Consider the following 25,184-nt stretch of genomic DNA (forward strand, 5'->3'; position numbering starts at 1 on the left):
TGAACGCGGTGTCTGCACTACTTTCATAACGGTGATGCAAGGCAGTTACATTTCAAGCCGCGTGGATTGGGTGCATGGTGCGTCAATTGAAGTTTAAGGAGGAGTCTAAATCAGTTTAAAATATTAGTTTTAGATTGCTTAGATTATTATTATTACTATTGCGGCGGTATTTGTACGTCTTTTTAAGGTGCTTTGCGTTTCGTACCAAATTTACAAAAGCTCGATCGACATCGACATTGTCTGCAATGGCTGATTGTTTACTTGCAAACAAGCATGCAAAGTTCGCGCGATACAAATTATTCTTTCGCGACTTTCTTGAGTTATACGCGTTAATTTTTGCATTTGTTATGAAGCTGGTGTATGTTTTGTCACATGTGAAGGCACGGAGAAAGGAAAGATAGGAGAGGCCCTGACGTCACTCGTTGTGAAGCCGGGATGAAGCAGGAAGTCGGCCATATTGACTAGGCAAATTTTCCTCGCTTGTTTACATCCAAATGTAAAGCAGAAGGCACGACTCTCTCTCCGGCTCGAAAAACACGTGGGCTGCGCAGCGAGTGTGTCGTGACGATCCGAAACTAATGAAACGGGGCTCATCACTCTGAGCCAGTGGGACACCTTCAGCGAAATCGCTTCGTCCGAGTAATAACAGGGAGTAACAGCTCGCCGACAACGAAGCAACTACGAGAGAACGCGCGCTAGATGCACTGACAACGGCGAGTGCTTTCACGTCATTAATTCAGCAACTGTACAGACAACACGATCGGTCGTGCGCCTTCTACGGTTGCTTTCCGCCATGCGGCCGACGCAGCGTCCTGCCACTGTGTCCGTGTTCCGCGTGAAACTCACCGGCGTCAGCATTCTGCGACCGTGGGGACTTTGAGCACGGTGCTAGTCCCAGTTGAACGCGGTTGCTGTTACGTTGAAATTACATGCAATGCTGGTGAAGGGTGTACCAAGCGGAACAGAAAAGGTGTTTTAATACGCACATGCAAGTTGTTACTGTACACACACAACACGAAAATACGTATGTGCACATGGTCCTCATGGCGTCTTGCTGGGCTCAACAGCGTCGTCCGTTGTCACAAGCAGGAGCACTGCTCAACCGTCACTGACCTGCAAGGCGTTCGTCGTCATTCAGCTTTGTCGTGGTGCTCAACGCAATTTCGCTGAACACTATAACTGCGTCATCCGTGTCATCCGCCGCACGACACATGAATATGCACTTGTTCTACGCACTGTTGAAACCCCGTGATGGATTAAGGGATTTGTAAACGTCGCTAAGAGCAATGTAACTGCCAGGAGAACACTGCGTAACCAATAACGCGGCGCAGAGCACAGATATTATCCGACACGGCTCAGCACGAGACCTGGGGAGGCACACTTTCTGCCGTCAGCCGCGGCTGCTCACTGCTAGACCAGCTCCACTGCGCAACACGTAACCATAACAACGCCGCCATTGTGCCTAGTGATTATGGCCGCCATGATGTCATTTCCGCCACACTTTTGACGCCCCGCGCCGGCTGGGCATGCCCTCTCCTTACTTTTCCTTCCTCCGTGTGTGAAGGTGTGATACTTCTTCACTCTTGGATATTCGTACTCGACCACTACGACAGGTGAGTAACGTACGCGCTATGAGGCAACTTCCAATTGATCTTAGTGCTTTGTACAATTGTCACGCGCTCTACTTTTGAAAAGTACGAGCTGTTTGATCGATCACTTGCGCTTGATGTGTCGAACTCTGAAAATTCATTTCCGATGATTGTGGTGCGGTGTCCACGCGTGCATGCACGTTGACGATCGTGCCCCATTCCAGTGTATTAACTATTGGCGCGAATAAATATTGCTTTGCTGATAGGCACAATGGCTGCCCAGCGCCCACTAAGATGATACCGGTAGTGCAAGACAGCACCGAATTGGGGTAGTTGGTTGATATTTATTCTTCAAAGGTATAACTGTTCTTCTCTATGTCCCTGTCTGCTTAGTGCAGTTATACCTTTAAAAAATGAAGATTTTTGTACGACGTGAAATGCTTCGGTGACGTGTTCAAAACAGAAAAATACTTGCAAAAACGCTCTGCAGCAGGTAACGCATTATTCATCATTTTTTGCACAGTCATGCAATAACTCATTCCTGAGGCACTTGAAGTGTAATCTCAAATAAAATTCAAACATGACTAAAATAATCCTTCACCAACATTCGCATCACTAACCCTTTTATCATCTGAAGGAGAAAGATACCCCATGTGAGATCGCCTCACAGATGAGGCCATGTTCGTTTATAATGAACGGGAAACCAAAGCACGCATCGCCCTTTTAGTGGGCAGACTCAATAAAAGCGGGAGCCATGAAACCTGTGCTGCCGTCTGTGTTTTATACAGGAAAACATTTCAGTGAGCTCCTTGAAACATTGTTGAAGAGCCACGACGAGCACAGGTCGTCATAAGTGCTTGAGGGGTTAATCATGTGCAGATGAGCTAGGCTTGGAGCATGCTCCCAAATGTGATAACAAGAACTCTAAGTGAATGCCTTCAAATGTTCATTGTTACAGCGCTCCAAAAATGAGGGAAAAGCCAAGAGAATCAAACAATGGGACACAGCACGGCATACCTTGGCTTCTTTCTTCATGGTGTAACCCAATGAAGCAGTGCCAACTAGCCCACATTGCACTCTAAAATGTGTTCAGACCTACCTGCTTGGCAAATTAACAAATAGCAATGGAACAGAGTGCTGGCAGAGATAGCAAGGCCATAACTACAAGGCCTGCACATACACACCTGAGCATGCAGAGATAGTGTCCTGTATAGACAGTCACCAGCTTGATGAATGTGCAATAAATGCAATTATTTGTGCATTAAAGGTGTGGCGATATATGTGATTTCTACATTTATTTTTAGCGATACAGAAAGGTGCACGATTTTTTGAGTAGTGATTAGCATCAATGAAAGGAAATTAATGCAAAGTCATGCTACATGTATTCCTTTCAATTGAAATACCCTGGGGCACAATGTCAATTATAGAAAAGTAATACCATAGTATCGTTATTTTAAGTACGCCCCCTGTTTCTGCTAAACCAAATTGGAAAAAAGTTTGCTTGTGAATTCAAGCACTCAACCATAGTGCTGTAGCAGAGTTCGGCATGGACCGAGCCTGCATCATGAAGTGGAGGAAGCAGCGGTAGCAGATTTTGAAGGGCGGTGCAACATGCAAGAAGTCAGTAGCATAGCCAAAAACTTTTTCGGGGGGGAGGGGGGTTAAACCATACTTTTTTGCATGTTCATGTGTGCCTTTGTATGTGTGCGTGTGTATAGACATGCAAAACTAAAAAAATTTGAAGGGGTGTTTGAACCGCCCATGTCCCCCCTCCCCCCATCCGGCTACACCCCCGCAAGAAGTTTACGGGACTACACAAGCAGGGGCTACGCCCCTGCTTGCGCAGTCTTTTGAATTAATTTTTTTTTATTTTTGCATGTGTATATATGCCCACATATGCAAAGGGATGCACGAACATGCAAAAAGTATGGTGAAATCCCTCCCGAAAAAAATTCTGGCTACGCTCCTGCACGCAAGGGTCGGCACCCCGATCTTGAACAGGAACTCTGCGAGTTTGTTTGCAGCGAACAAAACGAACTTCACTGTCCTTGCCAAAGCCATCCAGACGAAAGCAATGGAGATCACGAGAAGAATGGAGATTACCCGTGCAGTGTTTGCGACAGTGATTGAAACATTGCTACAACATGTATTTCAGACACATGGAAGCGTATTAAGGTCGACATTGCCATTAGGTCGTCTAAGAAGTGACCAAGGATGATCTCCTTTGGGACACCAAGAGTGGCGGCTTAGATGGTGCGTCGGACACAAGTGGTGCAACAGACTCGAATGGTAGTGCTAGTACTACTTCACGGCGGGTTCATGAAGTGCACTTTTTTTTACAGCAAAAGCTGTTAACAGCTCACAACTGCAGTGGCAGTGGGGTTTTGGCCGCCGCCCCGCGTAGCCACAATTGCATGAAATACGAAAAATGAGAAAAATTTCTAGGAACATAAGGAACATGAGGTGAGCAGTCAAATTGTGATCCAGAGTTTTACAAGTACTTGGTAGTTTGCAACGTTATTTCCCGAACCTTGTTTGTGAATTGGTATCACCTTGGCACTCCTCCAATCTGTCGGAACATCACTGGAGTGAAGGGACTTTGTAAATATGTCCAAAAAACTGAACACCACTCGGCATATCGCCTTAGGAAGGCGTTGGTAATTTGATCAGGTCCTGGGCATTTTTTTCTCATCTATTTTAAGGAGCAGATCCAGAATGCCTTCTTGTGTTATAGTTAGCTCAACTAGACATTGTTCACCAAAAAATCGCACTTGTGGGGTTGAGCCATCATCCCAAATGACATTTGGTACAAAGTCAGTTTTTCTTTAAAAAGTAATGACGCCAATTTCGAATATCTTTCGGTTGTTGCTCTAGATCAGAGAGGTCAGTAACCTTTTGAAGTGGAGGGACAAGTCGCACGAAGTAGACACTGCGGGGGCTTGCATGGCAAACTGGAAAGGAGTTGAATTTCCAGTCAATTAGGAAATAGGCGGATTAACAATAATGATCCACAAAACCTGAATCGAAATCAAGTCAAAACTATATAAGCCAAAGGTGCTCACCAAACAGACGCAGAAAGTTATATAGTTGCTCATTTGTTACTTGGGAGGTGCATAGTCTAATTATAGGTGGGAGGTGGTCTGACGCTCACCTGTCTGAAGCTGCATAATACGGCCTCGAGGGCCGCAGATCACCGACCCTTGCTTTAAATAAAAATAACTGTTGAGAACCTTAAAAAGAGTGTCGTAGTGCTTTTTCTGTATCGAAGGTGGCTTCACAGGGATGTATCAAAACAAGTCTGACATCACGAGAAGCTCAAACTCGCAAATACACGAAACGGCTGTCAATGCCACGTTTTCACGTAAACGATGCCAAGTGACTGGTCGCCCAGAGCTCAGACAATGATTGCTGTAATTTAGGCTGCACGCCAGACACAGATTTTGCAAACACAGTGACCTGTGAACATCATCAGTCTAGCAGACGTCTGTCATGATCATTGCGCTTCTCGAGCTCCGATCGCTCGAGGGCATGAAGTCATTTGTTCTCATTCATTCGATAATCCATTAAAGAAGAAGCATTCATTCGGACATGCTGTCTTTTGTCTTGCATGACAGCCTGGTCGATGGCGGACCTTGAAGTGCACCACAATATGTGTTGACTTGTCGTGATATTGTCTCTTGCAATCAGGCTGGCTTGCAGATTTATTTTATTTTATTTTAGGAATACTGCAGGCCTTAATAGGCCCAGGCAGGAGGGGAAAAGTACGAACAAAAGTACAAAGTCTGCAAATATCAAGAATATATACAAGTAGGATCTATACAAAGCAACAACAAAGTGAATCTACTAACAAGTAAATGAGCACTAAAAGAAATGTGATACAAAGAAAAATAATATAAAATATGAGAAGATAAACAATACAGAACTATCTAATCAATGTACAAAGGAGTTAGTAAAAAAAAATAAACAGGGGAAAAAAAATACTGGATCACTGTATTGAAAGAGGAAGGGCTAGATCTAAGATGAAATGGATGCGATAGAGTCGGTGTTGCTGAGTGTACTAAGAGGTAGGCTGTTCCAGTCGGCAACTGTTCGAGGAAAAAAGGAATACTTAAAGATGTTGGTTCTGGTATTGTAAGGCGTTAATGTGGCAGAGTGGCGATGTCTTGTTCGGCGAGCAGTGAGAGGCTTTATGTAAGGTTCAGGAGAAAGAGACAATTTATTATTATACAGTAAGAATAGAAATTTAAGCCTGTGAATTTTTCTTCTTAGTTGCAAGGACTGAATGTTGTGTTGGGCCATTAGGTCACTTGGAGAGTCACTGGTGCGATATTTGGAGAAGATGAATCTTACTGCTTTACGTTGGATCCTTTCTAGCGCATCGATGTTAGTTTTAGTGTAAGGATCCCATACGATAGCTGCATATTCAAGCTTAGGACGGACAAGAGAGGTATAAGCGGTTAGACGGGTCTCGGGAGGAGCATGTTTTAATTTGTGTCTGAGGTAGCAGAGTTTTTTGAAGGCTGAGTCGCAAAGGTGAGAGATGTGGGAGTTCCAACTGAGATTATTAGTTATGATGACACCCAGGTACTTATATTCATCAACCTCTGTAAGAGGCATGGATGCAAGATTATACGTAAACGAAAGTTTATTAAGTTTTTTGGTGATTTTCATAAATACTGTTTTATCAATATTAAGCTGCATGTCCCAGCGTTCGCACCATGTTAAAATTTTTTGAAGGTTAGAGTTTAGGGTGATTTGGTCTTGCTGGCAGGTAATTTCATTAAAGAGTAAGCAGTCATCAGCGAATAATTTTATCTGTACAGGTTCAGTAATAGAGTCAACTATGTCATTAATGTATATATTAAATAATAAAGGTCCAAGAACACTTCCTTGGGGAACTCCAGAAGTAACAGCAAGGTCACTCGAACAGCAATTGTCAATTGCAACAAATTGCCTACGGTTAGTGAGGTAAGCAGAAATCCAATTTACTAGGTATGAGGGAACGTCCAGATGAACAAGTTTTTCGATTAGTTTCGCATGTGACACGAGATCAAACGCCTTCCTAAAATCCAGAAATATGACGTCAGTTTGTCCTGATTTGTCGACAACGCTAGCGAGACTGTGAATTACAGTAGTTAATTGGGTTACAGTGGAGAGGCCCTTCCTAAATCCATGCTGCATAGGAGTTAAAATAGCTCGATCATCAAGAAACCTAGTGATTTCGTTAGCAATAATGTGTTCTAAAAGTTTACAACAAGAGGAGGTTAGTGATATGGGGCGGTAGTTTTGAACTAATGATGGGTCGCCTTTCTTTAGGATAGGAATGACACGAGCAGATAGCCAGTCGTTCGGAAGCACTGCTGAAGATAGTGATGCACGAAAGATGATAACAAGAAAACGCGATAGCATTTCGGCGTATCTGTGAAGAAACACGTTTGGTAAGTTGTCAGGCCCGGGTGATGATTTTGTTTTTATATTCAACAGCATAGAAAAGACGCCAGGCAAAGAAACAAAACTAAAGTCATCCTTCACCAATGTGTGATTCAGGCAACGGGGAACAGGCGAGTTTGAAAATATACTATTAAAATAAGCATTGAAGTGAACAGCGATCTCTTGTTTAGCGACGACAGGATTGCCCTCGTGCATAATATGGTCAACTGGTTTACTTTTTTTGCTGAGAAAGCTCCAAAACTTGCTGGGAGCAGTTCGGATGAAGTTAGGCAGGGTAAATTGAAAGTAACGAAGTTTAGCTGCCCTAACAGCCTCGTTTAATTTAGCTTGGCATGGTACGATTTCGTCACGAGAAATACCCCGTCGTCTCAGACGTTTGACTTTTCTCTTCGCATGCACTATCTCACGCGTCATCCAGGGAGTAGGTTTGGATGTTTTTTTAGTTCTGCTTGGAATAAAGTTGTCGATACAGTGCATACAAATATTCTTAAATTCGTCCCAAAGTTTAGCAGCGTCATGTCCCCCAAAAGCACTCAGACTATCATCAAGGTAATCTAGTACGCTCACATCATTGGCACGTGAATAATCCTTTACAGAAACAGTTTTACAACTAGTAGACTTGGGAAGATCGATGGTACAGGAAAAAGCCACAAGTTCGTGATCAGAAATGCCTTGTTCAACAGAAACAGAAAACTCTTGAAAAGTCTGGCTAATAAATATAAGGTCAAGTATTGAAGCAGAAGCAGCGCTAATTCGTGTAGGCTCAGTAACCACTTGCTGTAAGTTATGCATCAAAATAATGTCACGCAAATGTTCATTGTTTACGCTCACATCAGCGCTATATGTACCGCGAATCCAGTCAATGCCCGGTAGATTGAAATCACCTATTAAAAAAATTTTATTGTGTACAAAAGATGCCATGTGTTCATGCAGATCTTGAAGAAATTGCGGAGGGGAATCAGGGGCTCGATAAACAGCAAATAATAGAAAAGATGTATTACGGCATAAAATTTTTAAAGAAAGCGTTTCAAGATTAGCTGTCTGACGTAGGAGAACTGCGGTGATATCTTGCCTCACCAAGACAGCAACACCACCACCCCTTGTATGCCTATCACGACGGAAAGCACGGTAATCAGAGGGAAAGACGTCCGTATCATCTATTTCGTCATGCAACCAAGTTTCCGTGATGACGACCACGTGTGGGTTATGCCCAAGAATAACCGCTTCAAGCTTATCAGTTTTATTAAGAACACTTCGTGCATTAATGTTCAAAATTCGGAAATCACGAGGTGGAGGAAGTCAGTCCTTTTTTGAAGTGCTACGATAGTTATGAATTTTAACCCTGCTGTTGGTGGGATCGCTCCATATAAAGTAATCGTTATCGACTCGCAGTTTCTCGTCTATTAAAGCGACTTTCTTGCCTTCTTTTTTTCTGCTTTCGCACTGTCCCATAGCAATTTACGTTTTCTGAGTGTTTCACGCGAGTAATCGTTTTGTACGGAAAAGCTTGTCCCTTTTAGCTTGTAGGCGTTTTTCAGAACATCACGTTTTTCATTGAAGTTTTGAAAAAAAATGATAACTGGTCTTTGTTTACCCGGCTTCCCTAGACGATGGATTCTTCCAATCGAACTACAATTTACATTTAATTTCTCGGAAAATATATCGGTAACAACTTTTTGCTTAAGCTCAGTTTCCGTTTCACCGGCTTCCTCTTGAAGACCGAAGATCAACAGATTAGAACGCCTACTCCTGTCTTCTAAGTCCACAATTTTGGATTCTAGAGATTTTACGGTCCGTTCAAGATCATCTACACGAGCAGCACGTTTTTCTAATTCAGTGAACCGACGGCCCCAATCAGCGAAAATCTTTTCCATGTTATTTTGCTGTGTTCTAAGAGCCGCCACATCTTCAACCAATTTGGTTTGTCCTACCAGTAGTTCTTGCAGCATTTTTTCTATGTCGGGACCTGGATTTGTCTCAACATCACCGCACAATAGAAGCAAGCATGCACAGTACATTTCGTAAGCGATACTAGCACAACGCCGTGGGCACGGCAAGACCAAAAGGCAGCGGTAATCGCTCTTGAACGAAGCAGAGTAATAACTAACCTGCATTAAGCAGAGAAATGGCTTGTGAGGCCACATGCCCGCAGCTGGTCCGCCGTGCCCACTGAAGGTGTGCAGTTTCAGTCGTCCTTTTATAGAGTTGTCGACCGATGTCACATGACGTGCAGGTGGCGCTGGGGTTGACGTGACCAAGGCTGGCATGAGAAGAAAGGTTCCTTGATAAGCCTCCGTCGGTGATCCCGTGTTAAGAAACCACGTGGAAGGAACAGGCACGTTTTGACAGCTTGTAGATCCGGTAGAACAGAAGTTTGGATGATACGTCGCTCCGGTCAAACCAAAAACGAGCACCTGCATTAAGCAGAGAAATGGCTTGTGAGGCCACATGCCCGCAGCTGGTCCGCCGTGCCCACTGAAGGTGTGCAGTTTCAGTCGTCCTTTTATAGAGTTGTCGACCGATGTCACATGACGTGCAGGTGGCGCTGGGGTTGACGTGACCAAGGCTGGCATGAGAAGAAAGGTTCCTTGATAAGCCTCCGTCGGTGATCCCGTGTTAAGAAACCACGTGGAAGGAACAGGCACGTTTTGACAGCTTGTAGATCCGGTAGAACAGAAGTTTGGATGATACGTCGCTCCGGTCAAACCAAAAACGAGCACCTGCATTAAGCAGAGAAATGGCTTGTGAGGCCACATGCCCGCAGCTGGTCCGCCGTGCCCACTCTGAGGATGCTGAGGAATGCTAACTTTAAAACCAGAGTTAAATATGTTATACATGTTGTCTTGCTCCGGTGTGTGGAGAACGCTCACTGTGCTCACCATGGAAACAAAAAAAAAATGTCCCTACTGGGACACCCTAAAATAGTGTCAGTACACCTAAACCATTTAGAGGTTGAAATTTAGTTGCACAGGAGTCTGCAAAGAACACGAAGCCATGAGAATTTTTCAAATGTGTGCTGTAACAATAGCGCTACATGCATTTGATGATTTACAAAAATCTTTTTCAAGTTTTGCTTTTTTCTTCGCTATGCTTTGTTTATCGACTTGTCTCTTCCTTACCATGCGAAGATGAAGAGCAGTGAGCACACTTACCTGTGAGCAAACAAGCTTTTTTCGTGAATTACAAGAACAGACAAGGATGTTTATGTCACAATAAACGCTCAGGATTCCCAAAAAACTTGTAGAAGAGAAGGAACTATTTCTTAAAATTTGCGGCATGCTCATCGCTTTTAGTGTCGTCACATTTGGCATTGTTGATTGCAATGACATTCTGAATGTGATGCCCGCTTACTTGAAATGTAAAAAATTATTGAAGCCAGTTTAGGGGTCCTTTAATGAGGGTGAATGAAATATCGAATGGTATGGGCAGGCGCCAGAGAAGGAAAATTTCTTTGTTAGATCAAGAACTTTGTAAAATCTGATATTGTTAGATAAAGTATTAAATGTTATCATTTTTATAGACCTTGCTGGTACAGCAAATTCTGAAACACAGATTCATTTTTCTATTGATGACCCAGTAATGACGGTAGTGAAGAAGATGCCTAGCATCTACCCACTTCATACAATGTATCTGGCATCAAGTAAAGTTGTGCACGTGTTGCACAAGGCAAGGGGTGCATGAATAGTAAATTTTAGAACCAAATGAAATACAAGTGTGAATCAAATGCCATTTGAGTAGTTTTTGAGTAGTGAGGCGACTGTTTTTGATTGATATGTGGAGTTTAACGTCCCAAAACCACCATATGATTTTCAGAGACGCCGTAGTGGAGGGTTCCGGAAATTTCTACCACCTGGGGTACAAACCGCTTTTAAGCCCCGCTATAACTTGGGACACGTGTTCACAAAACCCAAAGACCGCACACCTGGAAACTATCAGTACAGAATCATCTACAAGTACGATGCGGGGATTGCGAAGCGACATAATTACATCAATGAAACGGGCAGCAAAGGATCAGGGAAGGATCAGGAAAGTACCAGGGAAGCAAAGGTTGGTAAAGTCGACCATACGATGCGTTCTTGGATGGAGCTTGTTGAACACTGCTGGACAGGGTGTATGTAGCTTTGACCTAAACAATGAGATGACACTGGCTCATGAGCAAAAGTGAGGGAGGGGAACTTCTGAAAAAGTAATTCATTTCCCACAACGAATCGGCTTGCAATAGCAACCGCGGCCACTTGCCGGATGCTTGCAAGGAGATGAGTGACTGATGAACTGATTGAAGTCCGCTAATTTTTTTCCTCTTTCTTGTTATTGTTCCCAGTGTATACTGAAGATGCCACCTGCATAGGAGGCGGAACATGTGTCAATTTCTGAATTGTTGTATTAAGTTGGAGTATCCTTCTTGTCTCTGTGTCGTCGTTTTGTTCTCGCGCTATAACTATCGTCATGCCATACCAACTAGCCCAAGCTGCCACACTTCTAAGACCTTTACAGTCAGCCACAAAGAAGCTGAAAAAAAAAATAAAACCACAGTACCTCAGTTGGTAGAGCATTGGACACGTTATTTGAAAAGTGGAAGTTCGGTCCCTGCCAGCGGCAAGTTATCTCTTCGCCCATTTTTTTTTACTTTCTTAGCATTTTCATTATATTGACTACAAATAACATTCCCTATAGTTTCCTCAGCTTATGTGTTTGTTGTAATTAATTATCTGTCTAACAAAGAAAAAAGAGCCTTTAAAATTCTCCTTTTGTTTATTCACCAGTTCATGGCTCATCAGACTTTCAGCCGTTTCAAGCTGCCATTTTCTAGCCACCTGTCAGTCAACACTATTAGGTCGAAGCCTCGGAAGGAGGCTCCCTTGGCACAACAAGAGAGCTAGCAGCTCAAGAGTCAAAAAGACTATATATGCCTTTCCCCCTCTAAAAAGTGGAACGTGAACTTGGCAAGCTGTTGAGTTGCAATACCATCAATTGCGAAAAGAGAAAATAAAATGTCTTAACAATTATCTTTCACGTAGTTTGCCACGTGTGCCGGATTGATAGTGTAGCCTTGCACATGGGCATGCACAGACAAGTTTTTCGTGTCTTCTTTCTTTTTGGTCTTTTGTGCGCTTCTTCAGTTGCTAGTCAGTGTTTGTGGCGTCTACTCTTCCTTCTTGTGTCCTCGTCGTACGCCCCGTTTTTTGTGGAATGAATATTCCTCTCAGCGACTTCTTAACTATGAGTGAGCCCTCATGTGGAAAGCTAAAACGTGGAGAAAATGTGGTGAAGAAAGTTCGAAAAAGTCAAAAGCACTTAACATTGGCCTCTAACGAGTGTTGTTACTAAATAACTTTTTACAACATTAACAAAAGTAACTAACGGTACGTTCCGCTACTGTTACTGCGTAAAAAGTAACAGTGTTACATACAGTTACATGTTCCTCTCACTTAAAAGTAACTAGTTACCATTGGGCAATACTGGAAAAAGGAACTAGTTACCGGTAACACGTTACAAGCAACTAGTTACTGCCCAAGACTGCAGCAAAGTTGTCGGGTTGAACGAACGACGCGGTGCCTACGACTTGGATAAAAAAAGTGAGCAGTGGGAGAATGCTAAGGGAAAGCACCGTGAAAGAGTGACCCTCGCACGAGACCTCTGCGAATGAACTTGAGAAGACCCCCGTGCAGCAGTTTTTTTAACAGACGCAAGAGGAGGCACCATGCTGGGACCGTGACCCTCACACAAGACCTTCGTGAATTAACTGGAAAAGACCCCGTGCAGCAGTGTTTTTAACAGACGCGAGGGGAGGGTCCGGGAGAGACAGATTTCAAAATGTGCCGGGTGCGCATCACTAATAAACGAACTAAATTTACCCAGTCTAAGTCCCCTCATCAGCGACATACGTGGGCCAGCATTCTCGGTTCACACCAGACAAAAGGGCTCACGTACCTCACTGTGACCATATCCGCTTCCCACTAGACGATCGCGCAACTTCAAAGCTCATTCAAAAACCAAGGCCATACAGGGTGAAAAACGACATAAATTGAATGACAGATTTTCTCCTTCATGATGGATGGTGCAGTATGTCCGCGAAAGACATGAGATTTCTCGAATGCAGCAATTCAAACTTTCGATAGTGAGCTATCAAAGCCCTGTGGATGCAGTACAGAAAGAGTTAAGTGGGCATATGAGGTGGCTGCCGGCAGCGAGTAAGGCTTGCAAGGCTGTAGTAATGCTTGACAGAGCTAAAAAGTGGTTGGCTGAACACAGCATGGCCGGGCGAACAGTTAGTTGTGAAAGAATGCCTAATGCCTGATACCGGCTCCCCCTTTGTATTAGCTGTGTCGAACATTCATCTCAAACTGGGGCTCAATACGAAGCACAAAAAAATCTGCATCGGAGACAAGAAAACGAAAGACACCCGGGGATTGATGGAATGAGAATGACAGTCTCCAGGCCACAGTGAAACACAGCCATAGTTTATAGCGCAAATATTGCAACACTGAGATGATCACCGATCGAGCAAAGACGCTTTATGACCTAATTTGTGAGTGTTTAGTGTCATCCTGTCAAGCCCAAGATGTCAACCTTTGAGGCTGAGAAGGCTAAGACATCTCAGAAGACGTCCTTTAGTGCATCCTGTAGGCCACATGAGAATGAAGCTGAAGCAGACGGCATAATTCACAACCTTGTTCGTGCTCTAGCGTACATTGGAATGCAACAGAGGAATGAGCCTCCAGCGGCTTGAGGAGGCTTTGGCGAAGCAACGGATAAAAGAAGCCGACGATCCGTCTAACGGGCGCGGGGGCACCCGAGCAACTGTCGCCTAGTCGGAGCACAACATCCTCAAGGTCTATGCTCTAAGAGAGGGAACATCCGCGCCCTGTAAGGCCAGGGACTTCCTACACGCCGGATGTAAAAATAAATGTTATTTGTCTCTATTTATAGGGGACTTCACACACAAATACTATAAGGCCACGAAAACCATGCCATGAGGACGACTTCGGGTGATACCTAAAAGGTGCTTTTGACAACGACAAGGTGAAAATCCACATTAATAGTGCGCGAGTGTCACGAGTCTCAGGTATTGCCGTAGTTTCTATCAACACACTCCAGTGCTACTACAGTAAAAAGAGAGAGAATCAGGTTGTTTTGATCAACGTTAACAGAGTAAACGCTTCAAACAGATACACAATGGCCAATGCAATCAGGAAGGCTCTTGGACTGTAAAATGTGAAATACATGGCTGTAGCCAGACTCAGTGGACATGCACAAAATGGGCAGAAAAATCTGCAAAGTGGAAGCGATGCACATCCTGATGTGAACTATTCAGCACATCCGATTCACGCAAGTGTTTACCGTGCAAGTCTGATGCTCGGTACCTATTGTTGGATACAATTTTAAAAGCATGCAGCACTTCGTCAAAGGTGGATACCCTAGATTAGAGGTCGGCAATCAGCGGGCCACATGCAGCCCCCCGCACAAATTCGGACCTCCCTTTCCCCCCCCCCCTTCCTTCCTGCTCTTCCACTAACTTAGAAACACTTCTACAATGTTCAAAGTCTGTCGCTCACACGACCTTGATATAGATAGCATGTGCGAGTTGGCCAACAATGTTCTGAATCTAAAGTCGCGATAAGTTTTTTTTTTGTAACCTATGTTTATAACTTGGTACCTGTGAGGTGAGTACTTAAAATAAACATGACTTCTATTCCACTTTTGTACATCATTACATTATTGTCAATTTAGAAAGTTTTTTTCTCCTTACGTGCATAGCATACTCCCTTCCCCTCTTCAACCACCCTTTCTCTTCGCTCAGACGTGTGGTTCCTGCCTCACCAGCTTCATGCCATACTGCGGCCCTCCACTTGAAAAAGGTTGCGGTCCCCTGCTCTAGACTAACCCCAAGAGCTGCGCAGCTGGTGACCCTGCCGTCGGGCAGGAACACTGAGTGTGTGAGCGGGCCAGTTTTTTCAGGCCCAGAGGCAATTAGTTGCTGCCCTTCAGTCATCAAGATGGATTACATATGGACTGCTTCAGTATACACTCTAAAATAAGATAGAGTTTTAAGGGCATATTTTTGCCCCACAACAATAATCCTCATCTATCTTGCATTCCTTTCCTTGCCTTATCGCCCCAAGCCTGGCACTACCCGGTCACCAATGGCATACGCTCTGTCAGCGCGACATAGGATGCTTGATAGGAAAGTGACCAGCGCAGTCTTTTCAAGAAAAGAAACGGGAGCAAGCCAGATGACGATTATTGTTGTGGGACAAAAAGACAGCTTTTTTACTTGATATTCTTTCATATTGCAGTGTATGCAAGTGGCATGTCACCTTAGATGACGGCAGCAACAAAGTGCGTGCGCAACTATCCTACAGCTGTGGCACGTGGCGGGCCTTGCATTGAACGCAAGCTGGCAGTGGCTTGAATGTCTGAGCTACGACTGTTAACTTGTTCTTTCCTGTAGTTGATTCAGTGATTTCACTGAGTTAGTGATTACGCCACGGCGCTCAAGACACTAGCAGCAGAATGAAACTTTGGGAAAAGCACAGACACTATGGCCGACAGTACACAACGTAACGCTGCGTGATCGTTTCGTTTGCGGTCTTCAGAATGAGCAGGTCCAGCAACAACTGTTTGCAGAAAAGGATTTGACAGTCAAGAAAGTTCTTGATTGTCAAGTTCTTGGATTTCGAAGTCGACTCGGGCGCAGCCTGCACACTCATCAGTGAGGCCATGTTCAACGCCACATGAACATATGAACCACCACAGCTTCAGACTGACAACATTCTTTTGCGCATATGGTCAGGACAGTGTCTTCAAGTTCTCGGGATGCTGGCTTTCTACGACAGATTCTTGTAGAACAGGGCAACAGTTGCCAGCTGTCTCTAATAGCTCCTTCAGAAAGACGTCACGTGGAGACGGGAGCATTTGACAAGCTTAAGACAATTGCTTCTCAGTCAGACTGTACTGGCACACTACGACGAACAGAAGGAGCTTCTTGTCTCATGTGACGCTTCACCATACGGCATAAGAGCTGTTGTGTCTCAATGTGACGACCAAAATAGAGAGGCGCCAATCTCTTTTGCATCTCGGACTCTCGGGCTGGCAGAACGCAATTACGCTCGGTTGGACAGAGAAGGCCTTTCTGTGGTGTTTGCAGCCCACAAGTATATTGAGGGTAGAAAGGTGACTTCCGCCACTGACCATCAACCACTGCTTGGCATATTGGGTCTACAAAAGCCAACGGCTCAAGTCCTTTCTTCACGAATTACCAGATGGTGCATCAAGTTATCGGCGTATGATTACAGCATCATCTACAGGCATGGCAAGAACCATCAGAACACCGATGTATTAAGCCTATTGCCATTACAATTACAGGTCTTTTTAAGAAATGAAACGCAAGCAAGCCGGATGACGATTATTGTTGTGGGACAAAAAGACCCTTTTTACTCTATATTGTTTTAGATTGTAGTATATGCAAGTATAGTGATCAACTCAACATTGTGATTTCAGCACTAAAAAGCACATGCTCTTACTCTTACATAAGTTCATCTACTTAGCGCTGAAATCATGATAAGTTCCGACCAACTCTTCCAAAAACAAGTTCTTACATAGTGGTCACGTTCGTAGTGTTAGTTAAACTTGCTAATGAGCTGTAGCTTACGTACACTCAAAGTTGCTGCTTTCAATGGCATTTTTGAGCCTGATGAAGGGAAGGCAATCTCTGTAATCTCAATTACATGGAAAAGCTTCTACAAAGCCCTTGTTCTCATGAAAGTATGTAGCTCACGAATGAAACTTTCTCGAAGCCCACATGACAGCATCGAAGTAGAGCTCTTCAACTGACACTCTCCAAAAAGAAGTAATATTATCACGGGGGTGAGAGAATTAATGAAATAAATATATTTACAAAATATACAGGGAAAGTCAGAGGCAGCTGCAGCCAAGATGGAAGAACAGCAGCAACAACAACACGAGCACGGTCGCTTTCATCGTCTTCGTCATCTATGATGCTCTTTCGTTGCCGATGTCATGTAACAATATGAAGGCAATTCTAGTAAAATGCAAGCTCAGTCTACTTTTAATTGTCCACGAAATGCCTGAAAGCCAGTACTTCTGATGTTCAGTTTGACCACCTTGTAAATATTATGCTGCCGCAGGTGGTGGGCTTTCACAGACAACTGGTAAAAGCTGCTTTGTGTATATAACCCAAGAGCAGTGCCATGTAAGTAAAAACGTTTGAATAAAACCATCTGCACTAAACTCTCCACAAATTGATACATTTTGCACTGTTAAATGGAACGTCTCAAACAAAGGTGAAAACCAGCTAACATTATGGATATTGCCAGCAGTCGTGAATCCGTTGCAAAAGACTTCTCTGCTGAGCCAATCATTATACGACTACTGACCTACCTTCGTTTTGAAGACTGAAGACATGAATTCACTTTAACAAAAGTAAAATAACTACCTTGGTTATGCGATTTGCACTAGAATGCTTTGGTTTCCGTGCAACACAAACAGCACAAACTGGCTCTCCCAACAGCAGACGCGTATAGATGAGACTCTGGCTTAGAGCATGTCCAATGTTTTTACCATTGTCTTCAGGGTTTGACGTGCTTTTTACCAGTACCATCATTTCGCTATTTTACATTCCGCTTTATTCGGGTCTGTTGGCAGTGCTGGTCGTGATCCGCATTTCGGCATTTTAATCCTAAAGACCCCTATTACATCATTTTACCGCAAACAATGAGCGACTAGCGCGGCTAAATAGTGTTTTTAAAAAGCTGCGTGCCGACCACGACGGTACGGCATTTTCATGCCGGCGCAAGCTTACCTTTGTGTTCAAGATGCGAACACATGGCCAGCGCTTTAGCGTAGCCATCAGCTTGCGGTTCAGCAAGCACGCGTTCTTTTTGTTGCGCTCCGCATCAGCGTCTTCAGGGTTGAAGCAGCGTGAGAGCACCTTGAAGACGTAGACAATAGGGGCCACGTCCTGCTGCAGTGGTAAAACTAACTTCTGAAATGTAAAGAAAATGCAACATTCAGCAACTCACACCACGCATAAGATAATAACATGTACCCCAATATTGTCGCATATCTCCTGAGGCTCCGCGTTGACGTTCAAGGGAAGGCGACTCGTGCACATAAATTTCACTTGGCTATCGCCAATCACCACGCCGCGCAAAGAAGGCATAGCTAGCTCCACATGCAAAGACAAGGCCGACGAATCTTGACTGTGACTGATGACTGGCAGGCTGGGAACTGGTAAGTGTTCTCGGGGCTAGGGACAAGGCCGAGGAATTGTCGGCTCTCTCCCTAGCTACAACAGTACCTGTCTAGGGGCAGGGAGAACCTCCCTATGGCAACGTCAGATACGGTTTTGCGCCAAACCGGGAGAGTCCTGACTCCGGGATACGCTTTCATTTTCACCGGGTCGTAGCAGTCACTGCCCTACATTTGCCTAGTCTTCGTACTTGCGGGCGGCAAATCGTACTTGCGGCTTCGTTTATTGCTGGTTACGGTTTTGTTTTGAAAGAAAGAACGAACTCTTTTGAACTTATTGACTTGATTCGAAATGGTAAGCCAAAAGACGGAGGTTGTGAAGCGCAAACGGTGAACATTTGCTAATTTATGTTTTCGCAAAAAAAAAAACAGCTCCAAGCCACACGAAAACACACGGAGCCAGAAGCAGGCCAGAAGTACGAAAATTAGACAAATGTGTGTACTACCCATCATTTCCATGCTCGCTGAAGAGCCGTGCGTTGCAGCTCCCTTAGACACTAGCGCCAGAGTTTCCTCTAGTGTATATTTAAAACTCTATGGTCCCGACCAAGCCTTGACAGGAGGCGTGCTGTTATTTCATTCCGCCGCAGAGCGGCGCAGTGGTCGCTACCACGATTGGTCGAGAGCGCTTGCCAGCTGCTAGCGCTGTTACATATTCGACGGCTGGACGACCGACGGGTGCCGACAAAAGACGACGCAAGCAGTGCCAGGAAGACAATCCCGTTTTATTCTCTCAGCGACGTGCTTTTTATGCGCTGTCGAACCAATCAGAGGGTGGCAAAAACAAAGCAAGAGAAGCCGATATTGCGGCAAGCGAGCAAGCTTAGCAGATAGCCAAACAAAAGAGCGTGGCAAGCTGGGCGAATGTTACAACTCGGCCAAAGCTACCCATGTCGGAAGGCGTTCAAGAGGATGACGCTTCTTGAACAACTGAAGGTAGGAACAGGTGGCCAACATTCGAGGCAAGTTTGTCCAAGCAAGCGCTGACCGCACGTTTTACACGTTCACATTGTCCTTGTGCTTGACACGGGTGAAGACGGCGGGATGCATGGCGGCACATGCGGGCACGTTGTGGTTGGTACCTGCACAGTGGACGAAGATGGCACTCGGTGTCCTCAAGCACCAGCAAGCCCGCAGTATTTTTGGGGCTCCCAGGAGAAGGCGACGATGAGAACGGGCTTCGGTCGCCGATTGGTGCTCGGATGCCACGCATGTAGCGAGAAGGAGCTGGCAGAAGACACCTGGCGCAGGGTTGGAATCGTCAGGCGGCATGAAAGTATCTGAAACAGCATAGTGAACAAGCGGCAGGAGCGCAGTAACTACATCAGGAGCAACCTGACGCCCAAGTTTGGGAAAGCCCGACTGTGGAATTCACCGGGAGCAGATAACACGAAACCAAAACTACAATGGAGCAGCCTGCGCCAAAATGAATGCACACACAATGGGAGGCAGAGAAAAAGAGAAACACAAGGGAGTGCGGCTGAGGCAGTCAGCATGCATGGTGTTTGCATTTCTTGTGCCGCACTGTGAAATCAAATTGTTGGAGTGTGAGGCTCCACCTCATCAATCGGCCTTTTTCGTTTGACATCTGGTTGAGCCATACCAAAGGGGAGTGGTCGGTTTCGAAAACAAAGGAAGACCCTTTCAGATAACATGAGAGCTTTTCGATGGCCCACACCAAACAGGCGCATTCTTTTTCCGTTGTGCTGTATGCCTGCTCACGAGACGTGAGCTTTCTACTCGCGTAGATCACATGGTGTTCCTCGCCTTTTTCGTTCACTTGACTTGGAACGACGTCCATCCTGCGATCACTGGCGTCACACTGAACTAGGAAAGGCAGGGAGTAGTCTGGTGCCACGAGAACCGGTTGGCTGACAAGAATATTTTTAATCTCGGCAAACGCTGCCTTTCGAGCCATATCCCAACGCACTGTAGTTGGTTCGGTCTTGCGGAGAGCGTCTCTGGGGGAACTACCTAAGTTTGCAAAGTGAGGAATATAGCTTCTGTAGTATTCAGCAAAACCAAAAAATGAACGTATGTCGGTCTTTGTTTTCGGCAAAGGAAAGCTAGTGACCGCGTCAACGTTTAGTTCGGAAGGACGTCGCTTCTCTTGGCCAACAACATGCCCCAAGTAGTGGACGTAGGTGTTCGCGAAACGACATTTAGTCATTTTCAGAGTCAAGTCTGCTTTACGTAGTCGAAGGAAAACCTCCTGTAAATGTTCCAAATGCTGTTGCCAAGTGTTCGAGAACACCGCGATGTCATCGTGGTAGGGAACAGCAAATGACTCTGTGCCTGCGAGCACCTGATTCATTAGTTTTGAAAACATGAACGGTGCGTTCTTGTGACCTAAAGTCAGCACAAGTGGGTAATATATGCCTGTCGGAGTCAAGAAAGTGGCTAGCTGGCTGGCGTTTTCCGTAAGTGGCACTTGCCAGAAGCCGCGGACTAGATCCAACGTGGAAACATACTGTGCTGTGGAAACTCTTTCGATCAAGGCTTCGACATTAGGAATGGGAAACAACTTGGTCTTTGTAATTGCATTCAATTTTCGATAACCAATGCATGGTCGGGGTTCCTTGCCAGGACTTTCTAGGATAAACATCGATGATACGTATTCGCTCTCCGCCGGCACGATTAGACCCAGGGCCAACATGTTTTGAACGCAATCGTTCAACAGCTTCTCATGACGGCGTGAAAATCTGTGCATCCTGGTTCGGAAGGGTTGGTCAGATGTCAACTCGATGTCGCGTTCGACAAGGTTTGTTCTGCCGGGGTGGGGGCTGGACAAATCGCTGAAGTTGCTGATAACCATTTTCAACTGCTTTCTTTGTTCGACTGTTAAAGAGGCTTGTGTAGCTACAGACTCAAATATGTCTTCACTTGACGCGGAAGAACAAGGGGTTGGCACTTGAGGGACTGGAACATTTATCTCCTCTGGTTCGTTTTAGACGATGCTCAGCGTCTCCGTGCGTTCGAGAAAGGGCTTCATAAGGCTGCAGTGGTAGAGTGTCACATCGTTGTGCTTGTCGGGCGTCGTGACCAAATAAGTGGTGTCGGAGAGCTTTTGTTTAACAGTGACAGGCCTGTCCCATGCTACTTCCAGTTTATTTGCCTTTGATGACTTCAGAATGAGTACTTTGTCGCCTTCTTTGAATGTTCGTGCACGTGCGGATCTGTCGTAGTACACCTTTGCGCGTTGTTGACCTTGAGCCATCTTCACGTGTGCCAATTCCTGCGATTCACGTAGGCGCTTCAACAACGTCCGCACGTACTCGACCACCGTTTTGTCCACGAATTTGTCTTCCCACTTTTCCTTCAGCAACGTTAGAGGGGAACGAAACGCTCGGCCGTAAACGAGTTCCGCCGGCGTGAAACCAGTCACTTCGTGAGTGACGGTGCGCAGAGCAAAGAGCATCGCGGGAATAGCCGCGTCCCATTTGGTGCCCTTCTCGAAGCAGAGCGCACGCAGAATTCGCTTCATTACTGAATGAAGTTTTTCGACCAAATTACTCTGCGGATTGTATACAGAGCTGCGGTGAATGGATATGCCGCACTTCTTGAGGAATTTCGTGGTAAGCGCGCTTGTGAAAACATACCCTTAGTCGCATTGGATTTCACTGGGGAATGCAATTCTGGCAAATACAGCGAGTAGCGAATTAACAACTGCTGTGGAGCTTGATTCCGGCAACAACACTGCTTCGGGAAACTTCGTCGCGGGGCAAATGAGCGTGAGCAAGTACCTATTGCCTGCCGCTATTACTGGTAAAGGCCCTACAATGTCGATTACCAGTCTGCGAAAAGGTTCTCCGATCAAAGGTACTTCGACCAAAGGCGCCTTGAGTCGATTGTTTGGCCGTCCCGTCCTTTGGCTGCAGGAGCGCACCCAGTTCTCGGAGTCTTTGAAGCACATAGGCCAGTATTAATCATTCAGCAGCCTGCTCTTCGTCTTGTTTATTCCTAAATGACCAGCCCAGCTGTCGCTGTGAACCAAACCCAGCAGCGCAACGCGACACCTTTGGGGGACTACAAGCTGCTCGAACCATCGACCTTTTTTGTTCTTGAATTTTCTGTACAAGAGGCCGTCATTGTCAATGAACGACACTGGTCCTTTTTGTTTCCGTCTCGATCTTTCGCAGCACGTTTGCAGTGACTCGTCGTTTACCGGCTCCATCTTGAGAGCGTTTTTGTCAACCTTGGCCAGAAGCTGAAAATTTTCACTGACTGGGCTTATCGATTCGCCTCCGGACGCGGAAGCGACGGGAGTGGTGTTATCAGTGCTTTCAGTGGCTTGCGTGGCTGGGGTGCTTGCGCTCATTGCAGTAACTTGCGCCGGAGCACTGTTGGCACTGATTGATTGATTGATTGATTAATTGGCATGTGGGGTTTGACGTCCCAAAACCACCATATGATTATGAGAGACGCCGTAGTAGAGGGCTCGGAAATTTCGACCACCTGGGGTTCTTTAACGTGGCTGTTGGCACTGTCAGCTGCAATTTCGGCCGCACGAGTAGCGCTGGCTGTGTGCGCTCTGGTGAGAGCCTAGTGACCACCATTACGGGTTCAGTTTCATTCCTGCATTTGGCAAGTCCCTCATCGATCTGATAGAAAAAAATGTACGGGATTTTTTGAGGAAGCCTGTTCAAAACAGCCGCTTCAATCTGGAATTTCCCGAAAGGACCTTGCATTTGAATTTTTCCGACCGGCAAGCACTTCGTGTCGGGTTCTAGTGCCTGGCGCACCGACGCACACAATCCTGTGAAGTGCTCGGGCTGAACAAATGACGGGTGGACGATATCAAATGTTGCTCCTGTATCACGCAGAACCTTGCAACTGATGCCTTTCACCACCATGTCATACGTGTAGGGTGAGAGCCAGTCGCTGTCCTCTGTTAGCAAATTAGCAGACACATTGGGCTGCCAGCAGCCTGTGGCGATGTGGCCTGGTTGATGGCATTTATAACAGGTCAACGGCCGTTTTTCTTCAAACTTGGAACTCTTGAGTTCGGTCGCGTTGACAGTTTGCCCTTGGGGGGGGGGGGGGGGGCATTGTCGGGTTTCGTTTGGTTGCCTTCTCTCGCTTCTTTCTGAAATTTCTTGAAAGGCCCCGACGGTTTCTTTCGCAGGTCTTCCGAACTTCCCATCCTACGGGAACAGTACTCGTCAGCCAAACTAGTTGCCATTTGCAACGTTTCGACGTTTAGCTTGTCCCGAATCCACAGGCGCATTTGCTCCGGAATCGATGCATAAAATTGCTCTAGCGCAATCAGTTCAATCACACGTTGCTTGTCCTCGTATGCGTAAGCGCTTTTAAGCTATTCTCCTAACAAGCTCATGTATTTGTAGCTGAACTCACCGTATGACTCCCCTTGACTACGCCTTGTGTTACGATACTTCATCCTCAGGGCTTCTGTTGACAAGCTGTACCTTTTTCTGAGCCGAAGCTTCACTTTTTCGTATTCACTTGCATCTGCATCTGTCATTCTCGCGACTATGTCAGCTGCTTCGTTGGGAAGCAATGTCAACAGGCGTTGCGACCAGGTTTATTTATCAAGTGATGCCCTAATACACGTTCTCTCAAAATTGACGAGATACAAAGTGATGTCACTGCCAGCCTTGAAAGATTGCATGTACCCGCGCATGTCGAAGCTATCGTTGTGTTCAAGGTTCTGCAGTTGCATCTCTTTCAACTTCAGTTCTACCTCTTGCTGTTTCAATTGAAGGGAGACTGCCTTACTACATTCCTTTACTTCGTCCTCTTCTGCTCCGCAGGTGGATATTGCCTCGATAATTTCAGGCTTACGCATCAACTTCTGCAATTCGATGCCTAATTCTTCACCTAGCAACACAAGGTTGAGCTTCGTTAGCGACCCGAGATTCATGACTGCTGATAACAAAAGTAACTCTTACATGTAATACTTAATTCTAGCAAAGTAAAAAAAATCCTCTACTACCAAGAAAATGTCGCTAATGCTCCCAATGAAGTCAAACAAGCCGTGCTCTCACCAAACGGACGCAAAGGGCCACCGCCGACGCACGCTCCATCCCACCGCTGCCACCAGCTGTTACATATTCGACGGCTGGACGACCAACGGGTGCCGAGGGATTGTCTTCCTGGCACTGCTTGCGTCGTCTTTCCTCGGCACCCGTCGGTCGTCCAGCCGGCGAATATGTAACAGCGCGGCACTTTTAGTCGCGTGCCCGTGTGCTCGCAAGTCGCAACGACTGCTATTTGCCTATATGGACATGTTCGGGATGAATACGTGCCAATGTGACCACGCAACAGTGCTGAGTAAACAGCAGACACCGCTTTGCACCTGGATGTGGTGCGGGATATGCTTTGGCCCGCAAACAAGGCAAGAAAGCATCTCTCATCTCTGCTGCCGCCGATGATGAACACCTCAAGGCCTGGGAGCGTACGATTTCTCGCGCTGACAAATCACTGGAAAATATATTCGTTGTGTGCGAAGCTCATTTCGACGAAAGATTTATCGTTCGTTGCTACAAGCATGTTATCAACGGGTTCTTAGCTACTTGGTAAAAAGCTGTGCCTCAGGACGGTGGGTTCCTGAGTGAATCAACTGCCGAAGGACTCCGCGTCACTCTAACCAGCCCCCTTTCTATCCGGCACTATGTCAAGAAAACCTTGGGCTATAAATACTTGATGACGTCTCGCCTCTGCCAAGACTCTCTTAAATTTTTTTTTTGAATTCTGAAGCAAATGTCTGGCTCGTATTATCGCCCATCACCAACACAATTTTTGATCTATGTGAATTGCCTCAGTTTTTACAGTTTGGCACAGTCACCCTCCAGTGGAAACATAATGTCACGTGCGTCCCGCGAAAAAGACGAAGGCGACAGCGCATACGCGCAT

General features: G+C 45.6%; 2 protein-coding genes across 2 annotated transcripts in view; both read right to left on the bottom strand.

Moving 5' to 3' along the window:
• Positions 1-18,330, bottom strand: part of LOC119178073 (PAT complex subunit CCDC47) — a 613,343-nt gene extending 595,013 nt beyond the window's left edge. Inside the window, exons 1-2 of the mRNA XM_075894166.1 lie at positions 18,109-18,330; positions 17,863-18,045 (exon numbers count right to left, since the gene is read on the bottom strand). The gene's annotated coding sequence lies outside the window, so the exon portion shown is untranslated. The remainder of the gene's footprint in view (positions 1-17,862; positions 18,046-18,108) is intronic.
• Positions 18,331-21,258: 2,928 nt separating this feature from the next.
• Positions 21,259-21,795, bottom strand: LOC142765251 (uncharacterized). The gene has a single exon (XM_075865952.1). It carries the CDS (start codon positions 21,793-21,795, stop codon positions 21,259-21,261), a length of 537 nt encoding a protein of 178 aa, XP_075722067.1.
• Positions 21,796-25,184: the final 3,389 nt, after the last annotated feature.

Source organism: Rhipicephalus microplus, chromosome 1 (genome assembly GCF_043290135.1).
Source record: "Rhipicephalus microplus isolate Deutch F79 chromosome 1, USDA_Rmic, whole genome shotgun sequence".
Classification (NCBI taxonomy): domain Eukaryota; kingdom Metazoa; phylum Arthropoda; class Arachnida; order Ixodida; family Ixodidae; genus Rhipicephalus; species Rhipicephalus microplus.

Bases quoted from the DNA above. Each gene is read 5' to 3' on its own strand.
- LOC142765251 (XM_075865952.1), bottom strand. From the start codon at position 21,795: ATGAAGCGAATTCTGCGTGCGCTCTGCTTCGAGAAGGGCACCAAATGG.